The sequence below is a fragment of the Accipiter gentilis genome, chromosome 5, assembly GCF_929443795.1.
Source record: "Accipiter gentilis chromosome 5, bAccGen1.1, whole genome shotgun sequence".
In the NCBI taxonomy this organism is placed as follows: Eukaryota; Metazoa; Chordata; class Aves; order Accipitriformes; family Accipitridae; genus Astur; species Astur gentilis.
Window position 1 is genome coordinate 5736029 of NC_064884.1, and position 25793 is coordinate 5761821.

The 25793-nt window shown below is 61.5% G+C and overlaps 2 protein-coding genes across 6 annotated transcripts; one reads left to right on the forward strand and one right to left on the reverse strand.

The window, feature by feature from the left end:
- Positions 1 to 640: 640 nt before the first annotated feature.
- RNF26 (ring finger protein 26) lies at positions 641 to 4564 on the reverse strand. Its single transcript, XM_049800094.1, has 2 exons — positions 1019 to 4564; positions 641 to 980 (listed from the first exon to the last, which is right to left on the reverse strand). The coding sequence occupies exon 1, from the start codon at positions 4421 to 4423 to the stop codon at positions 2996 to 2998; it is 1428 nt and encodes a 475-aa protein (XP_049656051.1). The 5' UTR covers positions 4424 to 4564; the 3' UTR covers positions 641 to 980; positions 1019 to 2995.
- Positions 4565 to 4654: 90 nt separating this feature from the next.
- MCAM (melanoma cell adhesion molecule) lies at positions 4655 to 25452 on the forward strand. 5 transcript variants are annotated; one of them, XM_049800090.1, is made up of 17 exons: positions 4655 to 4790; positions 8300 to 8486; positions 18863 to 18990; positions 19101 to 19311; positions 19420 to 19490; positions 19595 to 19682; positions 19865 to 20044; positions 20132 to 20259; positions 20424 to 20586; positions 20674 to 20795; positions 21117 to 21255; positions 21376 to 21497; positions 21597 to 21732; positions 21866 to 21883; positions 22480 to 22621; positions 23026 to 23143; positions 24004 to 25452. In XM_049800090.1, exons 3-17 carry the CDS (start codon positions 18889 to 18891, stop codon positions 24031 to 24033), a joined length of 1770 nt encoding a protein of 589 aa, XP_049656047.1. In that variant the 5' UTR covers positions 4655 to 4790; positions 8300 to 8486; positions 18863 to 18888; the 3' UTR covers positions 24034 to 25452. The 5 variants fall into 5 exon arrangements, with proteins under 5 accessions (XP_049656047.1, XP_049656045.1, XP_049656048.1 ...); XM_049800088.1 differs by lacking the exons at positions 4655 to 4790; positions 8300 to 8486 and adding an exon at positions 13866 to 13995; XM_049800091.1 differs by lacking the exons at positions 4655 to 4790; positions 8300 to 8486; positions 23026 to 23143 and adding an exon at positions 13866 to 13995.
- The last annotated feature ends 341 nt before the right edge of the window (positions 25453 to 25793 follow it).

Sequence of the window (25793 nt, forward strand, 5' to 3'; positions counted from 1 at the left end):
TCCCTTTGCTCCAGTACAGAGAGGAATGGCTCTTGAAAAGAGGTGAAGCTATATGTACAAGCCCTTCTGCAAAGCAGCTGTTGCTTCTCTCCTTGCTGAACAGCTCAAAGTGACCTGAGTTAGGAGTAGAGAGAAGATGCCTACCAGTCCTGAGCCCTTTCCAGCAAGAGCTACCCCAGCTGCTCTGCCTGCTCCTGGGTCCAGAAGAGGCTGTGGCACCAAACGCATCTCCAGGCAAGATGTGGACATTAGCACCGGTGCCTTGCAAGCTGCACTCTCTGCCCCCATGCATCAGCATATCCACAACCACCTCTTCTCTTGCTGGGGGTTAGCAGAGCAGGGGCTGGGGGGATGCCAGCCCTGGAAAGCCCACCCACTGTGTCTTCAGGTGTAGATTCATCTCCTGGGTGCCAGGCTTTTCTTGTGCAGCAGCCTAGCTCCAGGATATTCCACAGCACTGCTTTTCTGGGTGCAAGCACCTGCAGACAAGTACCCCTTAGCTTGCTGGTGATGTTGGCCTTCCAGCTGTGACCCTTGGTGGGGAGTGATGGGCTGGCTTCCTCTGGAGCCCAGGGGCAGAGGAGACCCCATCCCTCCAGAGAAAACCCTTCCCAAAAATGAGGCAGCAGGCAGCTTTTGGTAAAGGAAATTTTAATCTGCTCAGTATCTAGTCCATAGTGCAAAGAGTTAAACTTAAGGCAAAGCTTTCTCTTTTTTTTACAAACAGGCAGCAAACAAACAGTCCCTAAAACAATAAGCATGACTGCTATAATAGAAAAAGGGTTTGAGGGAAGAAACTACGGTCCTGGGGAGGTGTCCTTCCCCCTTGTAATTCATGTAGGAACCATTGCACCCCAAGATCCATGAGCTGGTCCCGACCAAACACAGCCTGCAGCATGGCCATGCTCCTGCTCCCAGGTGTCTCCAGAGGCACACCCAGGGAAGGGTGCAGCTCCCTGACTCCTCTTGCAGGAGGATCTCTGCAAGTGCCTGCAACAAGCTGGACCCTGGGGAACACAGCCTGTGGGGCCACGCTTGCTGCTCTGGCAAAGGTTTGGCTACTCAACTGCAAGTGTCGCTGGCTGCAGCCACAGGAGAGGTGGTTGGAAAGAAAACATTAACATGGGTGGTGTGTGTCTGGGGAGGCACAGGGACAAGAGGCTGAGCAACAGGGCTTGGGCATGGAGCTTTGCATCCCTGCAAAGTGAGATGGAAGCAGCTGACAGCCCTGGGGCCAGGCCCTTCTAACACCCATTAGTGCTCAGGAGCCCAGCTTGACCCAGGGAGTCCCTCCAGCCCCCAGCAAACATGGGGGCAACCAGCCCCTGCAGTGCCTCCCAGAGCAAAGCCACTCTCCAGCAAGATAGTATCTTGCCACAGCTCAGGTTTCCAGTGCAGAGGCGTCTCCCAGCACTGCCTGGCCTCTCTGCTGCCTCTGTTTTGGCTTAAATCACTAATCAAGAAGGAGAATAGAGAAGGAAGACCATGCCAGCCACCCTCAGGCTCTTGGCTTGCAGTCCAGGAGTCAAGACTCTTTCCAGTCTGGCTCCAGCCAAAATTGGCTGTGGCGCATGGCTGACCTCAGGCAAGCAGCTGGAAAAGGAAAAGCTGTTTAGTGTAAGGCCCTCTCACAGCCCAGTAATTTCTTGGAATGGTGCTGGTTGACCAAGCTGGGAAGAGCCACCTCTGGCCTCCCCAGCCAGGAACGAATGCCCTCCTTAGACTTCAGAGGACACTTTTTAAATAAAACTAGCTACATTTCTGACACAGTAAGATACAACAGCAGTGTAACCCTGCCCTAATCAAATATAGCGGTGGTCCTGGCACTGCTCCATGCACACAACTGCAGATCAGCAGCACAGATATGCAGAACTTGTGCCTGGAGCTGGAATGTCTTAGTGGGCTCCCAGGAGCTTTGGGGTGTCCCCTCTCTTCCTGAAGAGTTACTCCCTCTTGCCAGCCCAGCCTGGGAAGCAGCAAGCAAGCACTAGTGTGAACCACCCAGTTCCATGGCACACTGAGCCTGAAGAAAATGTGTATTGCCTAGAGAGGATTCTCCAGCATTGGCTCAGATATGTGCTGCTGCTGCCAGGGCTGTGAGCGCTGGCTGGCCAGCCACCCCTTAGGTTCCCCAAGCAGCACCACCGCCCCTGCAGAAAGAGTACCTCTCTCCAGCCTCCCCATGCGAGAAACCTGATGTGTGCTTGCTAGTCTTGCATAGATGATGCGTGGAAGCGGCAGCAGCACTGAGCTCTGCAGTCAGCTGGCCTGCAGGGAGCCCACGTTCATCTCAGCTCCTCTTTGTCCTGGGAAGGGGAATAGGAAGCTCAAAAACCAAAGCCACAGTGGCTGAGATACTGAGGTACCCCAGAAACCCTGCTCTTCTCCAGCTGAGAGGCAGGCTCAGCCCTCTGGAAGCACAGTCTGAAAAGCTCAAGTGTGCTCATTGGTCTCCTAGGGCCTTGCAAAAGGGGCACACTTCTCCCTTCCCAGGGAGCTCCCCCACTTAGGTGGTGGGAGGAGGAAACAGGCCTGAATGCAGTATGCCAGGTAGTTTTCTGGTCAGACCTTGGGAAAAACCCTCCCTTGCCTTGCACCAGCCCGTGATTCCCAAGAGGGCACAGCCTTTCACCTTTCCATCAGCTTTGGCTAGGAGGGACGAGAGCATCTTTCTGCACTCCACTTTGGATCTCAGACTGCTGCAGGCTAGAGGCAACAGGCCCTGAAACAGCAGAAGTTGTCAACGAAAAAAAGGTAACTCTTTCAGCCTGCTGCAGAGATCGGTTATTGTGCTTGCTAGCAAGAGCTACAATCTAGTTACGTAGCAAATGCGGCTAGCAGACACCCCCCAACAGCCTTTTGCCCTTTCAGCACCATCCTTAGTTCTTTGGAAGCTGCTCAAGGCAGCTCTGGGAAGTTCTGCTTCCCGGCAAGAGGCAGACAGGGGTGCCCTTGACCTCCTGGGAAAATGACCCAAGCCACCCACGCCTTGGGCTCACAAGTACACATTGAGCGTCTGGAGGATCATCTGGCGGCACAGTGGGCAGTTGCGCTGGTAGATGGCCTGCTGCAGGAGAACTTCTGTGCACTCCTGACACAGGCACAGGTGCCTGCAGGGCAGAAGCAGGACTGTCTTGGTTTGGTCTTGACAGATGACACATTTCTTACGTTCCTCTTGTTCTTTCAGGAGCATCCAGGGGTCATCATCCAGAGTGCCCTGACCATCTGCAGCTGCTGCATTCAGCTGCTGCCTCCTTGGAGCTTTGCCCCAGGAGGTGCTCGGTTCCTCCCTGGGCGGCTGGAGACGCTGTCCTGCCACAGCACTTCGACTCAGAGCAGGACGCGCCTGTGGTACCTGCTCCACATTCAGCTGGCCCTCGTGCTCGGCTGGCAGCTGGCCGACCCCTGGCAGCACCAGCCTGCTGGGGACTGTGGGTCTTGGGGCCGGCGCAGCTGCCCCTCGCTGGTTGCTTTCCCGGTTCATCATTCTGCCTCCTCGGCTCCAGTTGGTCACCTGCAGGCTCCAGTCCACCAACCTGCGCCAGGCCTGAGAGGTCATGGCCATACCCAGCGTCAGGACCGCCACCTGATAGAGCCGCCACACATCCCGCTGCAGGCGGTGGTAGGAAGGCAGCGTGTTGAAGTAGCCCAGCACGTAGCCTGTCAGCGTCCACAGCAGCCCGGGGTTGAAGACAAAGGCGCTGACAACAATAATGAGGAGGAGCAAGCCCAGGCCATAAATATTCACAAAGAAGATGTTGATGAAGAGCTCGGTGATGGAGGCCAGGAGCTCAAAGGCCAGCTGGCAGGGCGACCACAGCAGGATGGACACGGCGATGGCTCCGCTGGAGATGTGCGCGAGGAAAGCGGCCAGCAGGTCCGTGACTCGGAGGAAGGGGCCGGCGATGGAGTCCCACAGGGCTGCGAGCAGGGTGAAGAGGTTCTGCATGCCGATGAGGCACACGTTGATGAGGCTGTTGACGAGGTAGGCCAGCAGGCTGGTGCCGATGGCCAGGCCCTCGCAGACCTGCCTGGCCAGGGCCTGCCCGCAGCCCAGCAGGCCGCAGAGCCCGCGGTGCAGCAGCTCCTTGCCCCGCAGCGTCAGGTGCGAGAGGAGGTGCCCCGCCACCTTCAGCCCCTCCAGGCCGCAGCAGCAGCCCCGCAGCAGGCCGGCCAGCCCCTGCAGGGCGCCCACCGCCAGGCAGCAGGCCGCCCGGGCCAGGGAGGCCAGCGAGAGGAGCAGCCCGTCCCAGCAGGCCAGCGCCGCGGCGGCCGCGGCGGCGGGGAGGCTGCAGGCCGCGGCCAGCAGCCAGAGCAGAGCCGACACCAGCGAGGACACCAGGAAGAAGTTCACGTCCAGCACCAGGACCAGCAGGTCCAGGGCCATCCGCAGGCCGCGGAGCAACACAAACAGCAGGTCCATGGCGGCCGGCGGGCCCGGGCTGCGGGCCAGGCACCCCGCCGGGGCCCGTACGCCGCCGTCAGCCGCGGCCCGCTGGAGGCCCCCCGGCGCTGGGCGCCGCCATCTTCGCTCGGGCTGCCGCGCGACGCCGGCCCAATCGGCGGCGAGGGCCGCGCCTCTCCCCGCCGCCCATTGGGCGCTTCGGAGGACGCGGCGGGGGCGCGGCCGCTAGGGGCGTGACTGCTGCTGGGCGGGGCGCCTGCGGCTGGGGAGGTGCCCCGCCCACTACCGCGCATTTAAAGGGCCAGCGGCGCTCGTTTAACCGTGGCGGCGCCGCGGAGGTCAGGGCAGCCCGGACCCGCTCCCAGCGGGGGGCGGCCGGGACACGGTACGCACGGGCACGGCCGGGGCATGAGAGCGGCCGCTTCGTCCTGGTTCCGAGCATTAGCGCGGGGGGCACCCACCACCCGGGGGTCCCTGGGGCCACACGTGTGATGAGAGGGCGACAGCCTCAGCCTTGGCACGGGGAAGGTTTGCGCTTGCTAGCGGGGTCCCTGGGGCAGGAGTGTTTGGGACAGGGTCAGTTCAGGGCAGCACTGCTCTTACCCCACGAAGCGGTTTCCTGCAGGATGTCCCAGAATAAACTCACGGCCGGGGCCTGGCCCGAGCTTACAGCCCCAGAGCAGCTCCTGCCAGCTCCTGGGCAGGGCGCGGGGCTGCCAGTGTCTCTGGCCTTCACTCCACTGTGCCCCAGGAGGTAGTCCAGCCCCGCCGCCCTGACGGTGATGACAAGCTCAGGAAAATCCAGCCCTGGAGCCCAAGGCTTTTTAAGGAAGGGGAGAGCGAGCGGAGTAGATGACCCATGGGAAAGACATCTGCAGCCCCGAGAGGCACCAGCCAGCGCGGGGCCAAGGAGGGAAGCACTGCACCCCTGGGCAGCAAGGGAGGAGCCCCGAGGGAGCAGGATGCTGGGGTCCCCTTCGTGCAGCTGCCTGCCCCTTCCCCTATGTTTTCTCCCCGTAACACCCTGAGCCGGAGCAGGAGCTGGGGCTGGAGCCGGGACAGAGGGCATGTCCCGGCACACTCTGCATGCACTTATGCTGCTTGATGCCATCCAGCTCTTCTCAAGCTGCAGCACTGGCTGGGCTGACAGGATGGCAGTTCTGTGCGTGTCTGTCTGTCTGTCTGTCTGTACCTGCCTGGGGTCTCTCCTGCTGGCTGGCTCCCTGCTAGCCCCATCCCCTCCCTGCCTGGTCGGTTTTGGCTATGGGCTCCCTTGCATCGGGTGCCTGGATCCCCCCCCCGGTGGCGTGTGCACCCATGCCCACGTGACAGAGACAGGATGCTTTCAGCATTTATGGTAATGTTTGGATTTCTCATTGCTTTACCAAACAGGAGAAGGAAAAAAAGAGCCAAGCCAAGGGCTGGACATGCTCCACTCATTCCCTGCCTCCGGCCACGCACCTGCCTCCCCCTCCCTGCTCCTGGTGCCTGCCTGGGCCTCTGCCATGAGCAGGGCGCTGTGCCCCGGCAGGCTCCCCACTGCAAGGCTGGAGAGCTGTAGGCGCTGCAGGGTTTAGAGGTTGTGGCTCCATAGCAGGGCTTCTCTGTCATTCCTCCATGCTCTGGGAGGCAGAGGGGAGCCTGCGCCTGCTCTCGTCTGCTGTAGGGTGTCTGGCTCTGCAGCATCCAGACCTGCTGGAGAGAGGTGCAGGGCTCAGGCACCCTGGCATTGGGTGAGGAGGGCTGCAGGGGGCTTGGGAGCACCCAGGAGTTGGGTTCAGGTTGGAACACCGATTTGGCTGGAGCAGAGTAGAGCGGGACTCCTGGTGGAGGAGCTGTGAGGCTGTGGTGCAGGGACAGAAAATGCCTTCCAGGGGCACTGACAGGGTGCCTGGCAGCTGGGCTATGGCCAGGACCCCTCCTTGCGAGAAGAGTCCCTCCAGCTGTCCCTGCACTTGCTGGAGGTCTGGGCACAATGCCACCGCGCTCCCAGCTGTGCTGGGGGCAGCTGTCAGCAGCAGGACAGGATGGGCCCCTCTTGTGAGCCCTCTCCCCTCATCAGCATCTCCGTGCTCATTAGGCACAGGGTAGACAGGGCTCTGCCATAAACCAGGCTGCACTGGTGCTAACCGGGGCCACCACAGCCCACCCTGAGGGCGCAGGAGCCCGGGATGTGTGTGCACCCCTGCCTGCCTGCCCTGCAGGCAGCCCTGCCTACAGACCCAGGGCCGGCCAGGGGCTGTGCAGTGCACCGGCTGTGCTGGCACAGAGCCCGGCCACGGGGCTCCTGCTGCATCATGCCTCTGAGCTGCCTTCCCGGTGCTGAGCTCACTGCAGCCAGGCAGCTAGCTGCCCCGCATTTCGGGAAAACAGAGCAGCCAGAGGAAACCAGCCATAGGGCTGCCTCAGCCCTTGGACCCGCTGTGTCCTTGTGGCTTTTAGCTGGAAGCAGAGGGAGGGAGGGAACAACCCTGGAGCTGGGTGTCACGGTGCTTGGGGGGGGGATTAGGACCCTGTGCTCTGGGATCCAGGCTGTGTGGAGCCTGGGGCCAGGGTAGCAGCCCTAAGGGTGCCTTGCATCACACCCTGGGCAGGTCCCAGCAGACTGGCTGGGAACAGGCTGCGGGTGGCAGTGGAATGGGAAAATTGAGGCAGACAAAGGGCTGGAAGTACAGCCTGTGGCCATGGAGTTGGGAGATGGTGCTGGGGACCGACATGGCTCCCTCCGGGCCTTCCTCTGCAGGGGGACATGCAGCTTCCCCAGCCCCAGCATCTTCCCCTGCCTCCCTAGGCTCTTGCTGCATGGGCAAGTCCTGCCCTGCCACTGCCCTCAGGCAGGAAGAGTGTTTCTGGGGTGCGGGTCCTGCTGGCATCACGTCAGCACTCCCAGCACACTCACGGCTGGCCCGGGGAAGCTGGGACCATCCCCAGGGTGCCCTCGCCTGCAGACTCCCGGCAGCCCTGGTGCCTGGGAGAAGCCAGTCAGTACGGTCCTCCTGAGTGCTGCCAGCAGCCTTACCTCGGGTCCCCTCAAGATGCCCTTGTCGAGGGCCGGGCAGGTGCCTCAGCGTGGCAGCGGGTGCCTGCAGCCCCTATGCTTGCAGGCCAGGCTGGAACAAGAGCTTATTCCGGTGCATCCGCTCCAGGAAAGTCCCCTGTCTCCACTCAGGCTCAGCTCCAGGATGGCATGGCTTGCTCTTCCTCCGGCCTTTGCCTAACCTTGGAGGTGTAGGTGATGGTATCCCCCACCGCACACATCCCTGCTGGCAGGGAACAACTGCCGTCATCCGCCCTGTGTGCCACATGACCGGGGCTGCCGGGGAGAGCCCATGAGAAGGCTTGGGAGCCGGAGGGCACCCCATGTCCCCCAGTGTCCCTGGCAGTGGGCACCTTCCCTGCCTTTGTTCGCCCTGCAGACCAGTGGAAGAGTGGGAGCACAAGGGCTGCCCGCCGTGTTTCTGGAGGTCTGTGTGGTTCCCCACGAACGGAGCTGGGATATCTCTCTTCTCCTGGAGCCCAGCCAGATGGCCCTGGGAAAAGCAAGTCCTCTTCCATGGGAAAGTCCTGCAAGGAGAAATCCCTGCTCAGCCTGGCCAGCCCCACATTTCCCCTGGGCCCTGGTGTTCTGGTGTGTCCCTGATGCTGTGGGGCCGAGCAGGGTGCAGGGCCAGTGGTGTGGGGAGGTAGCACGGGGACTGCACTCTGCTTGCTGCCTTCTCCCAGGCAGCCCTTGTCTGCTCTCCTACTCCCTGTGCCCTCACAGCAGCAGGGAGCCTTCCCCAAAGCCCTCCAAAGGGATCCTCCACAGCTCATGGGTGCGAGAGGGGCTCCCCCAAAGCTGGGGCTGGCCTCACCACCTGCCTGGGACTAATCTCTCATTATGGTTTCTTGCAGTTGCTCCTAATGAGCTGTCCCAGGGAAGCCCGAAGACCTGCAGACAAAGCTGGGATGAAGACTTCACCACCTGGGGCCACAGGCAAGCGCTGGGGGTGATGCTGGGCCCCTGTGCTGGCTTCTCCTCCCTTCCTTGGCCATGAGGAGCGCGCCGCTCAGCGACACCACAGCGAGCCAGGAAAGCTAGGTAACATGGAGTGCAGGGCTGGGGCGTTCCTCCCGCCTGTTCCTCCAGGGACCCATGGGACGAGAGCCATGGTGTTAGCAGAGGTGACAAATGAGTGCGGCCGGGACCCCCGCCTGCCTCCCTCTCGGCCCAGCAGCCCATGCCGCGGGACAGCCCATGCCGCAGGGCTGCTGCACGGGTGCCGGCGGCAGCTGCTCCTCCTGGGCATCCTGCTGCCGGACCCCCACCGGCCGGGCGCATAATCCGCCCCATTGTGTGGGCGAGTGCCTGGCCCTGGCCCATCTGGCGCCAAGACAATGGGGCCTTTTTCCGGCTGGTGCTGGGGGGGAGATGAACTCGGAAGTCTTCCGAAGGAAAAGGCTGGTTTATAAATAGTTGTCCCCGGGCTCCCAGCTTCCCCCTGCTGCCCCATCAGCCCCCATCCCAACCAGCCCCAGCGCCTGCCCTCGCACCGAGGCTGCACAGCACCAGGGCTGGGACACATATGTGACCAGCCCAGCCCGGCTCCCTGCATGCGAGTGAGAGGGCAGTACGTGGCTGTTTGCATGCTGTCCCAGGGCTGCACCTGCTCTGGGTCGTGGGGAGCCTGTACCCCTGGGATGTCGAGTGACAGGCCAGTCCTGGGTGGAGGACTCCCTCCCCCTGCGCCTTGGCGGTGGCCGTCAGCTGGCTAAGGTTTCCCCAGGCATGCTAGCTCCCCCAGCTATCCTTGTCCGTCCACCCCACACACAGCGAGGGTCCGGCCCCCAGGGCAGGGCTCAAGGGAAGGGCCACACGGTTCCACAGCCTTCCTTGACACCCCTGAGCTGCTCCCTGCGGAGCGAGCGTGACCAAGCCCCTATCACTTGCACGCCACAAGCCAGCCCTCGCAGGGGAGCTGTAGCCCTGGGGCTTTTGGGTCCGTCCTCTGACAGCGGCATCATCACCGGGACAGATGCCTGTGCTTTGCATGACGTGGGGCTGGGTGACCCTCGCCAGCTTGGCTCCTCTTTGGGGCTTTGCCACTGCTCTGGATCCGCTGAGCACCCCGCCATCTCTGCACAGCTGCCCCGGGAGATCGCGCTGTTCTGACACAGAAATCCAGATGTCACCTTCCTTCCCCCATCTGCTCACATCCTTCCTTCTTCCACCCGCCCAGGCCCTCACCCGGCTCCCGCCCCTAAACAAAGGCCCCGTAGCCATGGTTAATAATCCCCACATAAAGGCTTTGCAGAAGAGGAGAGGAAGGAGAGGAGAGACACAAAGAAGCCGCTGGGAGCCCAGCCGAGGAAGGAGGGGTAGAAGAAGGCTTTTTCCTGAGCTGTATGACAGAGGCATCCAAGAGGGCTCCCAGAGGTGGACAGAGATGGGGTGGAGGTACCCCAAGGCAGCTTTGCCCTCATGGCACATCTGATACCCCACCCCTCGTGGTCTTCCACCCAGGGAATGGGGAGCCAGAGGTCAGACAGCCCAGGCAGGTCCCTGTACTTACCCCAGACTGCAATGCATTGCATGAGCTCTAAAGCACCCCAAAATGCAGCACCAGGGACCAGTGGGAAGGTGCCCTGGGGGGTTTCTGCCCAGAGGTAGTGAGCCTCAGCACTGCTGTGCCCCAGCAGCGGGGAAGCGGCTGGCCGTTCCCGGGCGGTGTGGGAAAGCACGGCCCTGGCTTGCATCCCGTCCCTTCCCTGGGGAGCAGGGCCCCTCTCAGCCTTGACGGTGTTGTGTGAAGAGGTGCAGGCCTGGGCGGACGCGGCAGCCATCTTCCGCCCTGCACGGCTGCCTTTCATCCACCCTGGAGCTGCGCAGGAAGCCAGCACCAGCCGACAGCTCATTGCTCACCGGCACAGGCGGGAAGCGTACTGGAAGACAGCTGGCACACAGGGCACCCCAGGTATCCCGCAGACCCCTCCTGAGCCACCCGGGCTGCTCTGGGCCCCATCGGCATGGTTGGGGGCTGCAGAGGCTGGGGAAGGGACAGGGTGCCCATCCCCACCTGGGGCATGCTGAGCAGCATGTCAGGGCGTGCACAGGCAGCAGAGCAGAGTGCTGTCTGCCGGCACGGCCCACACTGGCGCCAGCTCCCTCCAGCAGCTTCGGCCGAGCCCCAGGGGTCTCACTAGGAAAGCAGGGAAAGGTGGAAGGGGCTGAGATGTGTGCTGGGATGCAGCCTGTGCTCAGCCCCAGGCCCCATGCCTCCTCTGCACGCTGGCCATTGCTCCCCTCTGGCTGCGGAGAGCCAGGCTCGGCGGGAGCCAGAGAAAGGCAAATGCAATTACACACTCACAGATTGTGCCTGCAACCTGCGATGCTCAGATAACACCAGGGTAATCAGCCCTGCCCCGGGCAGGCTGTGCCCGCAAGCTGTCCTGCAGTCCCCAGGTTTCCAGCAGAGAGGAGCGGCTGTCCGGCAGCTCTGCCAGGGGCCGGCAAGCCCCACTGCTCCCTGGGGCAGAGCCACCTGCCTGGGCACAGCCTCTCACCTGAGACATGGCAGCAGGGTGGAAGGAGGAGAGCGCTGGGAGCCGTGGGGGCCCCGGACACTTGTATTCCTTCGGCTATCAGAGTGAGAGCGGCTCCGTGTCTCGGCTGGGGGGGGGGACATGGGAGCCCTGACCTTCCCACCCTGGCTGTGTGCGTGGGACCAGGACACGGGAGCCTAATCCACACTGTTTGTTTGCATAGCAGTGAATGGGGGCCGAAGCCAAATCCATTAAGCAAGCAAATAAATAAGGCGGCGTGAGATAAGGCAGCAGAGAGGGAAGATGAAGGTGGCCAGCCCGCTGCGCTCCCCACACAGAGACCCCAAGCCCCCTGGGTGCCGCACACAGCGCCGCGGGGCGATTTCACGCCAGCTGTGAGGGCAGCAGGGCCTTGCTTTCAAATCCTGCCTGTCTTCCCCAGAACCATTAGTTCAGTAGGAGAGAAAAAAGATTTTTTTTCAAAGTTAAACGGTCTGAAAAGTAGAACTGGAGGCATGGCTGCTGCAGTAACAGCGGGAGGCTGTTTCAGGGTGGCATGTTCCCCACCACAGCGGTTGGCTAGCCTGTTTTCTCTAGGGAGGGGCATTGCCCTTTCCAACTGCTGGGAATTTTCTGCGGAGGTTTTATTAGCAGCATTTTGCTTTATTTTTAACACAGAATAAAAGTTAGCACCAGAACAAAATGCACCAGCAGTGTGTCATCTAGGTTCTCCCGCTTGGTTTTTTTGACTTGGTGGCTGCTTTCCCGCGGGAAAGTGGGACCCTCGGGCCCTCTTCCCTTGCAGGGTGGCAATTGCAGGGCTTAAATCACGGGTTTTTCGTGCAAAATGGAACATCCCTTTGCCTCCTCTAAGGGGAGCAGGGCCTGAGGCTCCTCAAGTGTTGCATCCTGCCCTTTGGAGGGAAAGTGTGGTGAGGACGTGGTCAAGGGGTCCCCAAGACCTGGGCACCCTCTCAGGGGGTGGCTGTTCCCACTGCAGACAGGGAGCTCCGGCCACCTTTGTCTGCAAGAGCATCCCACACTGCAGCCGTGGGGCTGGAGAGCAGCTTTCAAGCAGCCTGTGCGTGATGGCACAGCTCCCTTGCACTTGATCCTTCCAGCAAACGCGGCGCCTGGGAGGAGGCCTCCCCTTCTGCACCGGCAATGCGAGGACTACAAGCCTTATCACTCAGCATTGCCATTTTAAGCAGCCAATCTCATGGGGAAAAAATTTAATCATTTCTGGTGAATCATCAAGTCTATCTGGCTGGGAAAATGTTGGGGGGGTGGGGGGGTGGGGGGGTGGCAGACCAGGCACGCAGACAAGGCAGGAGAAGGGCATGGGAAGGGCTGCTGCATGGCACCAGCAGGGGAGTGGGCCTGGGGCTGGGGGCCAGCACAGGATTGTTGGGGCTGGAGGGGCTGGTGGTACGGGAGGAGCTTGGGGATGCCTGAGAGGAATGCTGTGGCTCAGGAAAACCTGCAACCTCACCCCAGAGCGGCTTAGGTTGGTTGGAGAGATACAGCCCATGCTGCCTGGGGCCTGGAGGGCAGCTCACACTGCAGGAAAAGCAAGCGAAGGGGAGAAGAGAATATGCAAAGGTTCAGAGCCCCTGGGCCGAGAGCTGGAGGAGAGCGCTCTTGCTGCTCCTGGGAGACGTTGGGGCAGCCGTGGGCCTGTCCTCAGGTGGGGTGAACGCGAGTCAGCGAGCTTCAGGAGTCCTGTGCGAACGGAGAGCCAAGAGTATGGGAGGCAGAAGGGCTTTGAAGGAGAAAAAAACCCCCAGTGCTTTGTCCTCCAACACAGCCCCTCTGGCTCTGATTGACCCAGGGGGAAAATGAGGTGCAGAGCCAGGCTGCGACGGGGCAGGGCACTGGACTCAGGTGTCCTGCATGGTTGGCCGTGGGCAACTCGCACCACCTGGGGAGGTTTGTTGTGCTCCCCCAGGCCTGTGCGGGGGCCTGCCTAGGGGCTGGGCTGTTTGGGCTGGGTGATTACCCCTGGATAATAGCAGCCTTGTGCAGCCCTGAGAGCCCCTCCGCCCCCGGGCCGGCGCCTGGCCGGCCACCGCAACTAACGGCTTTTCCACAGCCGCCCCATTCAACAGCTGCGCGGGGGTTCGGGCCGCGGCTTGCTGCGCACCACAGAGCGGGGGGGGGGGGGGCCACACGACACACATGCCCTGGGGCCCCGCCTCGGGGACAGGGACGGGGCTTTGCAGAGAGCCTCCCCGCGGGGCTGGGGCCACCGCATGCGGGGAGACTGAGGCGGAGCAGGGCCCGGGGCGCAAACCCCGCGGACTTGGGGGACCTGCCTGGGACGGCACCACCTTCGCGTCCCTGGGGCTCCCCGAGGACCCCGCAGTCCCCTCCCCAGGTGCCTCTCAGAGCCCAGGCAATGACAAAGAGAGGTCTCGTCCCCTGATTTTTGAGTCCGCGTGTGTGGGTTCAAAGGCAACCCAGAAGCTGTGGCTGGGCTTTGGGGCGGTGCGGGGCTGAGCAGGGGAGCGGGTCAGAAAATCCTGCCCCAAAGCACCGCCAGCCGGATCCAGTGACCCCTGGAAGTGGGATTCTCAGGGACTGTCCCGCCTTCCCGGCATTCCCCAAGCCCCTGTGGAATCCGGCCCGACCCTACACCTCTGCCCCCCTCCGCCGGGTCTGCTAGCGATTCCCCCCCTCCAGCGCCCTGCAGTCTGCTCCGATCAGCCTGTGCAAGCCCAGGCAGGCAGGACCTGGCAGACTGCAGGTCGGCGAGCAAACCTGGAACGAGCCCCTCCAGCAAAGCTGGAAATGCCTGAAAACGGCCCGTGCCGGGGCGGTGTGTGCGTAGGTGGGGTGGGTGTTGGGGAGGTCGGGGGGCGGGCCGGCCGGCTGCCGCTGGGGGGTGATAAGCGGCCGCGGGCGGTGGGCAGGCCCCGCTCCTTCCTCCTCCTCCTCCTCCTCCGCCGCCGCCTGACGTCAGCCCACGGTCCCGCTCAGTCGCGGGCGACCAGCGGCGGGCATGGCTGGGGGGCGGCGGGCGGCCGGGCTCGCCCTGGGCTGGGGCTGCTGCCTCCTGCTCTGCTGTGGTGAGTAGCGCCGGGCCGGGACCGGCCGGTCAGTGCCGGGGGGCGGGCGGGGTCCGCGGGTGCAAGCGCCTGCGGGACGGGACGCGGGGCTCCGCCGTCCCTGGGCGGGGGGGTGCCCTTTCGCCCCGTGCTGCTGCCGGCCCCTCTCTCGCCGCTGCCCGGGAGGCGCCGGGCTGCAGCGGGGTGGTGGGCGTGCCGTGCCGTGCTGGGGTCTGCCGGCCTCTGCCCGCGGCGCGGCCCCTGCCCTTGCCCGGTCCCTTCCCGGCGCCGGGCTGCGCGCTCCGAGGGGGCGAGGGGCGGCAGCCGGCGGGGTCTTCCCTGCAGAGCCGCTCTGGGGCCAGGGCAGGCAGCCAGCAGAGCTGACGCCCTTCGGACGCTGCCTGGCTTGGGGCCAGGAATGCTAAAATTGTGGTGCCGGGGGAGCCTAGGTGGGAGCAGCCCTCTCGAGCTTCTGTCCTCGCCTGCACGTCCCCGGGGCTCCGCGACGGCGGCGGGGATGGGGCTGGGTGTGGGGCAGCCGGGAGTGCCCCATTCTGCTCTCGGGAGCATTTTGCAGGCCCCCTCCAAGCCGGGGGAGGGCGAGGGCTAGCCTCCGCGTCCCCGGGGAGGCTGGCCCTGTGGCCAGGTAGGGTGGCGGGTGCAAGGCAGGCTCCTGGGGCCGTGCTCCGTGGGGCAAGAGGCGAGGGCGTGAGGGGCAGGGCGCAGGGATGCCCGCACGTGTGTTCAGTGTGCAGCAGGGTGAATTGGTCGCGCTCTTAGGAAGCATCCACCCCTTTCCTTCTAAGGAGTTTTTTCCCCGAGCGCTGTGTTTCTCTTGGCTTTTTTCACGCTTTCTTTTTTTATCCTCTTTCCAGTCCATTTGTACCCTCGGGGAGGGGGGGGCTGCATTTCCTGCCCTGCCCCGCTCCCGGCAGCGCGCCCTCCCCTCGCCGGGGGCCAGGGAGCGGCCCCGGTGCGCTGGCTGCTCCCTGCCGCCTTCTCGCCTTGTCCCTGCCCAGCCGTGCTGTGGAGGTGGCCCCCGGCGCTGGGGAAGCTGATCTGGCCAAGGCGTTGGCTCCGCGGGAGAGCCGAGTGCCTGAGCCAAAGGCAGGCTGCTTCCACCCCCGGCCGGTGCTGGGATCCCCTTCCTCACAGCACATGTGCCGAGCGGCGAGTTTATTGGTTGGCGGCATTGGTGTGTTTGCAAGCCCAGCCACGGCGAAAGGCTTGATGCTTCCCAGAAGCACGAGGGGCCACAGCCAAGCCATTCCCAGGTGGAGCGGGGGGCTCACCGTGCTGCCGGGGCAGGGGGCTGAGCCCACACTGGGGCCACAGGTGCCACCCTGGCCCCTCCTGCACTGCAGTCTCTGGGTGTTGGAGAGGTCTTCGTGGATGTTGTCACCTGGCTGCAGGGCTGGGGTTGTGAGCCTTTTCTCTCCTGGTGCATGTGGCTGGGTCCTGACAGGGTGGCGGGATTGGTTTGGGGGTGCAAGGTGCCGGTCCCTGCTGCAGCAGAGTCTTGGAGCTCTCTCCATCCCCAGCACGGCAAGGGCTGGGCAGGGGCGGAGGCTGTTGGGCGCTGGCAGCGGTGGTCCTGCTTGCTGCAGGGCTGGGGCTCTGCATCCTGTTTCTCCTCTCTGTGAGGAAGAAGGGGTGCAGGTGATCCTGCTCCGGAGGAGCTGGGGCACCCCGGCTCAGGGATCTGCGCGGGAAGAGTGGCTTTGCCAAGGCAGAGGAGGGCAGTGTGTGTGTGTGCTGGGAGCAGGCGGGATCTGGCTGCAGCTGGTTTCCCTGAGAGGGGAACAGAAGCCTGCGGAAACCTCTAGCATCCCACGTGCAGCTCCAGACCCCTGTGGTACCCCTCCTCTCGCTGCTCTGTGCTGGGGGCTCAGTGCTGGGGGCTCTGCGCCGCCAACACAGCCGCACTCCTTGCTGGCTCCCCACACACCTCGGCTCTGCAGGAGGCTGGCGGAGGGGCTGTGCTACTCTCCACCCCCTTCCCCGGCTCTAAAAGCAAATCTTTGTTCTTGTGGAGCTCTGGCTGGCGGCCGGCTGTCCGCCAGCCAGATGGAAAGGCACGGGGGCTCTCCTCCTTTCCCTGCTTGCTTGCTGCAGACGTTCTCTCCAGATCTCTAGGTCTCCCACTGGAGCTGTGCCAGGCAGTTGGGGTGCACAGTGCAGGCTGGAGCTCAGCTCTGCAGCTGGGCTGCTCCACATGGCCGATGGGTGTCCAGCTCTGCCCAGGTTCCCCCACCAAACCGGGGTCTGCAGCTGTGCTGGGTGCAAGAGAGGATTGCCATGTCCCCGGAGCCTGCTATGCCAGGGTGCCTGCACCCAGTGCCTCTCTAGCCTGCCTGCTCACCTGGCAGGCTTGTGGGGTCTTGGAGCTGCAGGAGGAAGCCTTGTGTCCCCAGGGTTGTGGGGGGCCTTGTGCCCCCAGCTAGCTGCACTTGCGGTGTCGCTGGGTGCTCCTTCCAGCCTGAGGGAGGACTAGTATCCAGCCTGCCCCAGAGGAGGTGGGGAGCAGTGAGCCCTTATTGCAGGCAGCATGGGGGCTGCAGCATCCATGTCCACCTCCTCAAGGGCAGTGGATGGGTGGGAGGGATGTGCGCCTCATGCCAGCCCCAGATGCCAACCATTCTCCAGCTCTGAGCTCATGGTTTCGGCTGCTTAGCTGCCTGGATGAGAGCTCTCATGCCAAGGGGGTCAGCGGGGCGGGCCAGCAGCTCTCCCTCTCCCAGGGGCTGGCTCTGCCTGGGGCCCATGCTGAAGGTCTAAAAGTGTTGGGGAGGGCAAAGCCTGGCTTGGCTGCCTGCAGCCCAGAAGTGTCAGGGCTCAGGGTAGGGTGCAGGGGGGGCAGTTGGGGTGCACCCCAGCCTTGCCCAAGTCTGCAGATGCTCAGCTGCACCAGGCAGCCAAGTTGTGGCCGTGCAGGTGGGCAGGTGCCTCCGGTGCCAAGTAATCTGTTCCTGTGTGTGCTCAGTCCAGTTTCCTGACCCCAGTGCATGCTTATCTCTGGGGCTTTCACCTGTTTTTCTAGCACCTCCTTTCCTGTGCAGCGCTTTGCTTATCCACCTTTGCTTAGTGTCAACTGTGTTGTGCCGCTGGGATGGGTGAGGGCCAAAAGCTGGCTGTTGGGGTGCCCTGAGGTGGCTAGTCTTGTGAGCCGGGGCTTTTGCTGTGGCACAAGGGCTCCTGGCTGCATGGTGAGGCTTTGCCACTATGTACCCACTCCAGACAAAGAGTATTTTGTGGGCACGGCATTGCCCTTTGAAGTTGCCTCATTTGCGAGGCTCTGTGACTGTTACCAAGCTCTACTATCAAGGGAGCTTGTTGACACAGCTGGCTTCCTCCAGCCTCTTGTCCCCAGCTCCCATACCTGGGCTGGGCCGTGGGTGCCCAGCCGGCTGGCCCTGTTGCTGGGGGACAGACTGCCATCCCCTCCTGCAGGGCTGCCTTCCAGCCCAGGGCATGCAGACCCCCCCTGCTTTGGCACCTGCAGGGCTGGCGGCGATGGTACTACCAGCGTTGCTGTGACGCAGCCCTTGTCTCTGCCATGCCTGGCTGGGGCTGTTCTACCCCCAGCCCCTTGGGAAGCTGCTCTGTTCCCTGTCCTGGATCGATAGCCATTACCTTCCCCTGCTGCTCTGGAGTGTGGCCAGGAGCTCCATTACTGCTGCAGGCGAGTGGGTAGCTGGGCTGGGAGGGAAGGTGGGGTGCCGGGGTGGATAGGCTCTGCTCAGCGGGGATGCAGATCCCTGGTGCCACCCATGCTATGGGCAGGCAGTGCTGGGCTTGCTTTATGGGCAGGGAGCAGAGGAGCAGCGAGGGGCTTGCCTTGGGTACGCTGCAGGGGTGGATGCTCCGACTGCTGGATTCTGGGTTGCTGTCCAGGTGGCAGGGTCAGAGTTTGGAGAGGGACCTGGGAGTCCCAGCTGCACCATGGCCATGGTGGTTGGGGGCATGCTGCTTCCCCAAAGGGCTCTGTTGCCTTGAAGGGAGAAGGGAGCAGCAGGCAGCTGCAGCTGGCTGGGGCACCCCTCCTGAGCTGCTGCCCTGTGTGCCCCATCCCACTGCGGAGGAACACAGCGCCTCATTCATGTACCAGCTCCCGGAGCTGCTGCAGGGCCACACAGGCTGACGTCAGGGCTCTTGTCCCGGGCCACGGGAAGGTGCAGCCTTTGTGCTGCCAGCTTCAGTCTCTAGCATGCGGTCCCTTCCCCTGCTAACCCCCTGACATATCCTTGCCTGGCCCTTGGGGCCAGTAAGGTGTGGTAGGTGCTGGTCTGGGATGCTGGCTTGGACTGGAGGTGTGGATGTGTGCTCTGGACTGTGAGGAGGATCAGCGCTACCCTGGGCTCAGATTAAGGCAGCCAGCAAGGCGATCTGTTTGCTTGTGGGCTGTGGAGACACAGCCTCTTCCCTTACCCATCCCCGGGAAGGGTGCAGCTGCTCCCCACCTCGGTGGTGTGCAGAGGGATTTGGGGGCTTACAGGCCCTCCTGCTCATTTCAGCAAGGCTGGGATGCCGTGGGGAGGGCAGGTCTGGCGGGGACTGCAATAGCAGTGGGGTGGGTGGTTGTCTGCTGGTGTCCTGGGAAGACTGGTGGTGTGAGCACGGCTTGCCTCTCTGGGAACAGGGTTGGTGGCCTGAGCCCACGGGCTCTCTGTGGATGCAGAAGGCAGTGTGGTGGCGGGAGTGGGGCTGTGCTCCTGGCTGGCAGTCCCACTGGGCTGGAACGTGGTGCCTGGGGCATGCTGGCACAGGACACAGCTCTGCCCCGTGCCCTTTGGGGGATGGAGGGGGGACAGGCCTGGGCTCAGCTCTCGCTGGCTCAGACATCAGGGCTTCTCTGTGCTTCCCACCTCTGATGGGCTCTGTCCCACAGCTGCAGCCAGCAAGCTGGAAGTCTCCATGCCAGCAGTGGTTGAAGTGGAGAGCGGGGGCACAGCCAGGATCGAGTGCAACTTCTACATCCCTGGAAATGGTTCCTACACCTACATTAACTGGTCTTACGTGAGTGCTGGCCTGGGAGAGGAGTGGTGGGTGGTGGACTGGGGTGGCAGCTAGCCTGGGGCTTTCTCCTGGGCTCCCCATCAGCCTGGCCTTGACCCTTTGCCTTGCAGATCGACCGCAACAACCGGGTGAGGCTGTGCCGCATCACAGGCAGCGAGATTCTGGAGGAGAACGTCGACTACAAGGGGCGGCTGTCAGTGGGGGAGGACAACACCCTCTCCATCAGCAGGGTGACGATGCAGGACGCCAGGACCTTTGTGTGCCAGGTCGGGGCGGGCAGCCACGGTGTGGGCGAGAACCGCACTGAGCTCCGTGTCTACAGTGAGTGATGGGGCAGGAGGGCACCGCGACTGTGCATCCGCTCTGTGGGTCCAGCGGGGGATCCTGTCCCATCCCTCCTAATATGGGTGGGGCGGCTTCTCTTTCCAGAGGTCCCCGAGGCCCCTGAGATTGTGGCCAACCCGGCAGGCATCTCTGTGCAGAGCAGTGACATCCCACAGGTGAGGAGAGACCCCACACGGTGGGGAGGGAGGCTCCCAGCTGTGCTAGGCTCCCCTCTCCCCATGGGGGCACCCTGTGCTCAAGGCTCTCTCTGCTGCCACAGATTGCCCACTGCGTGAGCAAGAACGGCTTCCCACCCCCCAACATCACGTGGCACAAGAATGGGGAGCAGCTGCAGCCAGAGGAGAAGAGTGAGTTGGATGGGGATGGGGAACCTCACCTGGCTGCTTGGGAGAGGAGCCGGGGCACTCGTGCTATCCAGGGCCTTGTCGGCTGGGGACTGGCAGCCTGTGTCAGCCCAAAGGAGCTGTGTCCTCCCAAGGGAGCCCTCCTCTCTCCTGCGGGCTGGGAACAGCAGCTGTGTCCCCTGTAGTGGTGAAGATTCCGGCCACGCTGACCCGCGAGTCGAGCGGGCTGTACACGGTGAGCAGCACCCTCTTTGCCCACGTCACCCGGGAGGACCGCAATTCCCTCTACCACTGTACTGTGCACTATTGGCTGCGGGGACAGAGGCATGCTATGGAGTCGCGGCGAGTCAATGTCACTGTCTTCTGTGAGTCGGGGGCTGGGGGCTGTGCCTGGCACCCAGTGCTCCGTGGTGGGACTCCGCACTGACCCTTCGCACTCCCTCCTCCCCCAGACCCTGCAGAACACGTGAAGCTGCAGGTCATGCCGTCCTCGGCACTGGTGAAGGAAGGGGATGATGTGAAGCTGGTCTGCGAGGCTGACGGGAACCCAGCACCGGTCTTCAGCTTCTATAAGAGAGGGGTGAGGCCAGAGGGGACCTGGGCACCTTTCCCTTGGCAGACATCTCATGTCCTGGTCTGTTCCTTGTCCTTTGCCTGGAGGGCCCTGGGGAGTGGGGTGCAGATGCTGGGATGGAGGGTGCCTGTGTGGGACTAAGGGCTTTGCTTTTTCCCCACTTCCTGCAGCTGGAGGACAGCTGGCAGGACTTGTCATCGCTGGCAGACACCAACAGTGGTGTGCTGAACCTGCATGATGTGAAGAAGAGCAGCAGCGGCCTGTACAGATGCCAGACCCTGGACTTGGATGATATGAGACAGCTAGAGAAGGATGTGGAGCTTGTTGTGAACTGTAAGGCAGGGAGACGGGCCTTGTGGACTTTGTGGTGAGTGCTCGTCCCTCCTGCTCATCCTGCCCTGATCTCCATCCCTCTTCTAGACATTGAAGGGGTCCATGTGAAGATGGAGCCGTCTTCACCCCTTCAGGAAGGGGATAGTGTAAGGCTGAGCTGTGATGCCCACAGCCCTGTGGCCCTGGACTACCAGTGGAGGGATGAGAAGGTGAGCAGGTATTCAGGTACTGTTGTGCTCAGGCTCAGTGAGCCTGGGCTTTGCAGCAAACTGAGCAGAGCCGGGAGCTTGCTCTGCCTTTCCTGAGAGGGGATAGGGGTAGGATGCCCCCTTCCATGGACCTGCATTGTCCATCTCTACCTCTTCACCTCCTGTTCAGTACCGCAGGGAGGTCCTGTGCTTGCAGGATCCCTTGCTGTGCATAGGAGGGAGGGCTTGGGCCCCTTTGGGACAGCTGCAGACCCTGGGGAGCTGGGTGCAGAAAGGCCTGGTGCTTGGGGCTCATTGCTGGGGGGTATCCCTTCCCAACAGGGCAGGAAGGTTGGAGAAGGGAACCAGCTCTTCCTGAGCAACCTCACCTTTGAAACCTCCAGCAACTTCAGCTGCAAGGTGATTGCACCAAGTGTGCCGGGGCTGGAGCAGAGCAAGCAGGTGGCTGTGGCTGTTCATGGTAAGAACTGGCGTGTGTGCGGACGCGCTGCCCTGCCAGAGTGATGAGCCTTGTCCTGCCCAGCATCAGCCCTGTTCCCCTTCCCGAGAGCCACAGGTCCTTGATGTGCCCTCCCCACAGGGAAGCCGCGGATTGTCGCCATCAGCTCGCCGCTGTACGTGCGGCAGGACGAGGTGGTGAACCTGACCTGCAAGGCCATTGCTTTCCCCAGGCCTTCTGTCCACTGGAATGTCAATGGGACGGTGAGAGCTGGGGAGGGTGCTGGGTCCACGCCATGGTCTCTCAGAAGGGCTGTGCATTGCCTCGAGCACTGAGTCCCTTGCTGCCTCCTTGCCTTGCAGGCTCATGAATACATTGAAAATCAGCACATCGCCAGCAACCTCACGGTGCGTGTGAACCATGACCTGCTGCGGGCGGGAGCCATGTGCAGGGTCTCCAACGCGCTGGGTATCAGTGAGAAGCACATCCAGCTACTGGGTGAGTCTCGGGCACTGCCCTCTGCCCTGGGAACCCAGAGAAGTGTTAGTTCCCCTCGCACAGGCACTGTGTGTGCCGTGCTGCCGTGGCGTGGCTGAGCTCTGTCTCTTTCCCTCCCTTCCTGCTCTGCCAGTGGAGTCCATCAGAAAAGGTAAGTCTTTGCACCGTGCTGGGTGCGTGCATCCATCAGCCCAGGGTCTGGTGGGAGCATGCCGCCAATGGGAGTTACACTCACTTCTGGCCTGGGGAGGGAGCTTTGGCTGCTGGCTCTTGCACTGCATCTCTTACTGCTCCCCTCTCCCTGCCAAGCTGCAGGGGCCAAGCTGCAGCTCTGTCTCCACCTATTTCTGCAGCAATGTGAAAGCTGCCTGCTTGTCCTCAGCCTGTAGCCTAGTAAGGCCATCAAGGGCAGCTTCCTGAAGCTCAGGACCACTGAGCAAGGAAGCAAAGGGGTGGCCTGATGTCTTTCAGGAAACCCTGGAAGCCATCTTCCTATGGTGCTCAGGGGCATGGCAGCTGAGAGCAGAATGCAAAGTTTCTTCATACAGAAACTGCCCTAACAGAGCGTTTTTGTACTGACATCTGCATCCTGCAGGGGACTGGAGAAGCACTGGAAATTGGAATCCCCCTGGCGCTCTCTTGGGGGAAGGGGTGCTTTCCTTGCCCCCAGGGGGGTGCAGTAATGCAGAAGTTGGAGAGCATCAGGGTGGAACAGGCATTAACTTCTTTCTCTCCCATTGTGTTTAGATCAAAAGACACCAGAGAGCAAAGGGGTGATCATTGTGGCGATCATCGTCTGCATTCTCGTGGTGGCTGTACTGGGGTCTGTCATCTACTTCCTCCACAAGAAAGGCAAGATCCCATGTGGCCGCGCTGGGAAACAGGACATGTAAGCACTGCCGCCTGCCCTCCCAGGGAGCCCTTGGGGCCAGAGGTGCTTGCCATCACTCATGCTTCCCATCTCATTGCACCAGCCGCTCCCTGCCCAACATGGAGAGAGGCAATAGTGCGGCCTCAGGGGGCAGTGTGCTGGGGTCTCAGCAGTGCTTCCAGCTTCCCACAGCCTGGGGTCTGCACTGCTAACCCTGCCCATGCAGCGAGGTGATGAGGAGGACAGCAGAGTGGTAGAGCAGCCAAGGGACCCCTACCCAGGGAGGGGCTGGGCAGCCCAAAGCTTTCACTGAGCCAGAGCGTCCCCTGAGATGGAGCCCCAGGGCTTGGCCTCGTTCATCCGGCCACGTGCCCTCTTTGGTATCGCAAACATGTCTCAAAATTGTCACCTCCCTCCCCTAGCACAAAGCCAGAGGCACGTAAAGACAAGATTGTAGTTGAAGTTAAGTCAGATAAACTTTCCGAAGAGGCGGGGCTCCTGCAGGGTGCCAACGGCGAGAAGAGACCTGCCGCTGACCAGGTAGGACAGAGCGTCGTGCACTGCCATTCCCCAGAGAAGGGCTGTTCCCGGGGCTGGGAGCAGAGGTGAGGAATGTAGGGGGGTGCATCAAGGTAATGCTTTTCTCCTCTCTGCAAGCTCCTCCCCCAGCACTCCCCACCCTGCATGGGCATCCATCATCCATCATCAGCGCTCAAGGAGGGCTGTGGGAGAGAGGGGAGGTGACAAAGCCATGGCTCTCTGCTCCAAGGCTGTAGGAGCAGCCCTCCCCTGCACATATGCAGCTCTGCTCTGTGCCAGCCCCTGGCCCAGCCTGCTTGGCTCTGCCTCCTTCTGTGCTCCCTGGAACAGGAGCCGGGCTCCCTGGGGGCTCTGGGAGAAGGAACTATGTAAACATCTCTGGCCAGGAGTCAGAGTGGAGGCTGTAGGAACGGGCCCTGCTCTGGCATCTCTGAGCCAAAGCTCTCAGTGCAGGATGAGATGAGTCTCCTGGGCTGTGTGCTTCTCTCTCACCTGGGGTTAATAAAACCTGTAGGCTTGAGCAAGTATTCGCAATATTGGTGCTGGACTGTCACTGTACTAAGGCAGGGCTTGTGTGTCTTGTGGAGCCATAGGATGCAGCACCTGAACACACTGCAGTTTTTTATTTGCCTTAGGCCAAGAGATAACCCTACCCTAGTCCTGCTGCCCTTGCAGCTTGCACTCAACCCTTGTCCTGTGTGGATGCTCAGCCACTGCAGGGTGGCCTGGGCCAGTGGCTCTCCCCAATCACATTGCTGTCTGTCACACAGACACCTGAAGTGGAGGACCTGGTTTGATTTTCGCTTCTAACTATACTTTTTTTTTTTTCCCCCCCTCCTTTCTGTTTTGGTGGTCTGAAGAGCGAGAAATACATCGATCTGAGAAAATAGAGAGGGAATCTACTAAGTGCTTTCTTCCTTCAAACCTTTCCTGCTCTTGAATTGCCTTGTCCCACCCCTGCTCCAGTACCTGGGGAGCACGGCCAGAGACGATTACTGCATCGCAGTGCTGAGCCCCAACATGCGGAGGACACCCCCTGACTCACCTGTCCGTTACCTCAACCGTGGGCTTGCAGGTTGTTGACTTAGCAGCAGCAAAGCTGGACTTGCTTACTACTATAGAGAAGCCAACAGCAATATTAAAAGAGATATCCCATTAAGCTACCTGGTGGAAGGTTTTGAGGCTTTTTCAGGAGATTTGTCCTGTATGGGTGTGGGAAGGTTTTGATGTGTTTTACCCTAAACTTGCTCAGAAAAGCTGGTGAAATGTTACTTTTACTTTTGGGATGTCCCAGGCACCTTAGATGTAGCGGTGTGCAGGTTAGATGAGCGAAGAATGGAAGTGGTGTGTTAGAGCAGCGTTTGCCAGCTGCTGGGGAGGTGTTAGTGCTTTGCTTTTTCTTTGAACTGTTTTGTCTCGTTGGTTTAGCCCAGCAGGTTGTGGTGGTGCTGTGCAGGTAGGGAGCTCCACGATGGGTAGCTGTGATCCTGCTGGAGGCGAGTACCTGGCAGAGCAAGAACAGGGGCACCTATCTCTCAGGCATATGACGGACCAAGGGCTTAGGTTCTCTGGTTTGTAGCGTAGCCTTGCTGATGTGAGGGGGAGGCTTTCCCTCTCCCCACTCCCCAGGGAATTGGATTGCTTTTGGGGGGGCTGCACAGCTGCTGGCAACAGCTGGTCCTGAAGCCTCCCCCAAATGTAAAACTAAGGAGTATTAGGCCAGGGCCAGTTGGTGATGTCTCAGGGTTTTTTTTTGTGCTGAACAATTACCAGCCCCAGGTAAAACCGATTTACTGCTGTGCTTTGGTGGCACCCCTGGCCCTACAGCCAGGCTGGTGCTACAGCAGGTGAGTGGTGGGGAGGGAAGATGGCCAAGCAGCCTGCCTTTAGCTTCTGGTGCTGTGGCCTGTTCCAGCCCTCTGCAAACGTGGTTTGCTCTCCTGCCTTCTAGAGAGATCAGCCCCCTGCAGCCTCTCTTTTCCCCAAAGTCACTACTCTCAGTGCTATGGTATCCACAAGCCTATGTCCCCCCAGCCCTTGGGCAAGGGGCTGAGGCTAACCCCAGGTGACAGGAGAGGTGTCCCTTCACGCACCCCCAGCATCCTCTGCCGGTAGCAGGGAGCTGTGCAGCAGCCCAGCGGCCAGTGCCTAACAAGCAGTGAGCTATACTCATGAGCTACAAGTGTTGTCGAAGCAAAAGCTTTGGTTTATATATATTTTTGTTGGATTGTGTGTAAATTTCCAGAAGTTTTGTCTGATACTCGCAAGGGTTTTTTTTATATATGTGAAAATAAAGTACAAAGTTCAAAGCCTGGTTTTGAGTTTGTTCCTGCTAGCAGCTGCCCTGTGAGGAAGGTAAGGGCAGTGTGTCTCCCCTGTCCTTGCTTGATTTCAAGGCTCCCTTCCCCAGGAGTGGGCTACCAAGGCCAGCACAGTGGCACTGCACCCTCCCACCTTTAGGTTTGCTTCCACAACAGTGGGACTTTCAGCTAGGAAATGGGCTTAAATCGCAGATGAGTGTCAGCTCAAGCCTCTGGCACTTGGGACACCACTGAAGGTCGCAGAGAGCCTGGTGGCTGCTGCCCCAGGGTCTCAGCCCGGCTGCTCTCAACAAGGCACCTGCCAGAAATGGCCCTTTGTTTCCCAGATG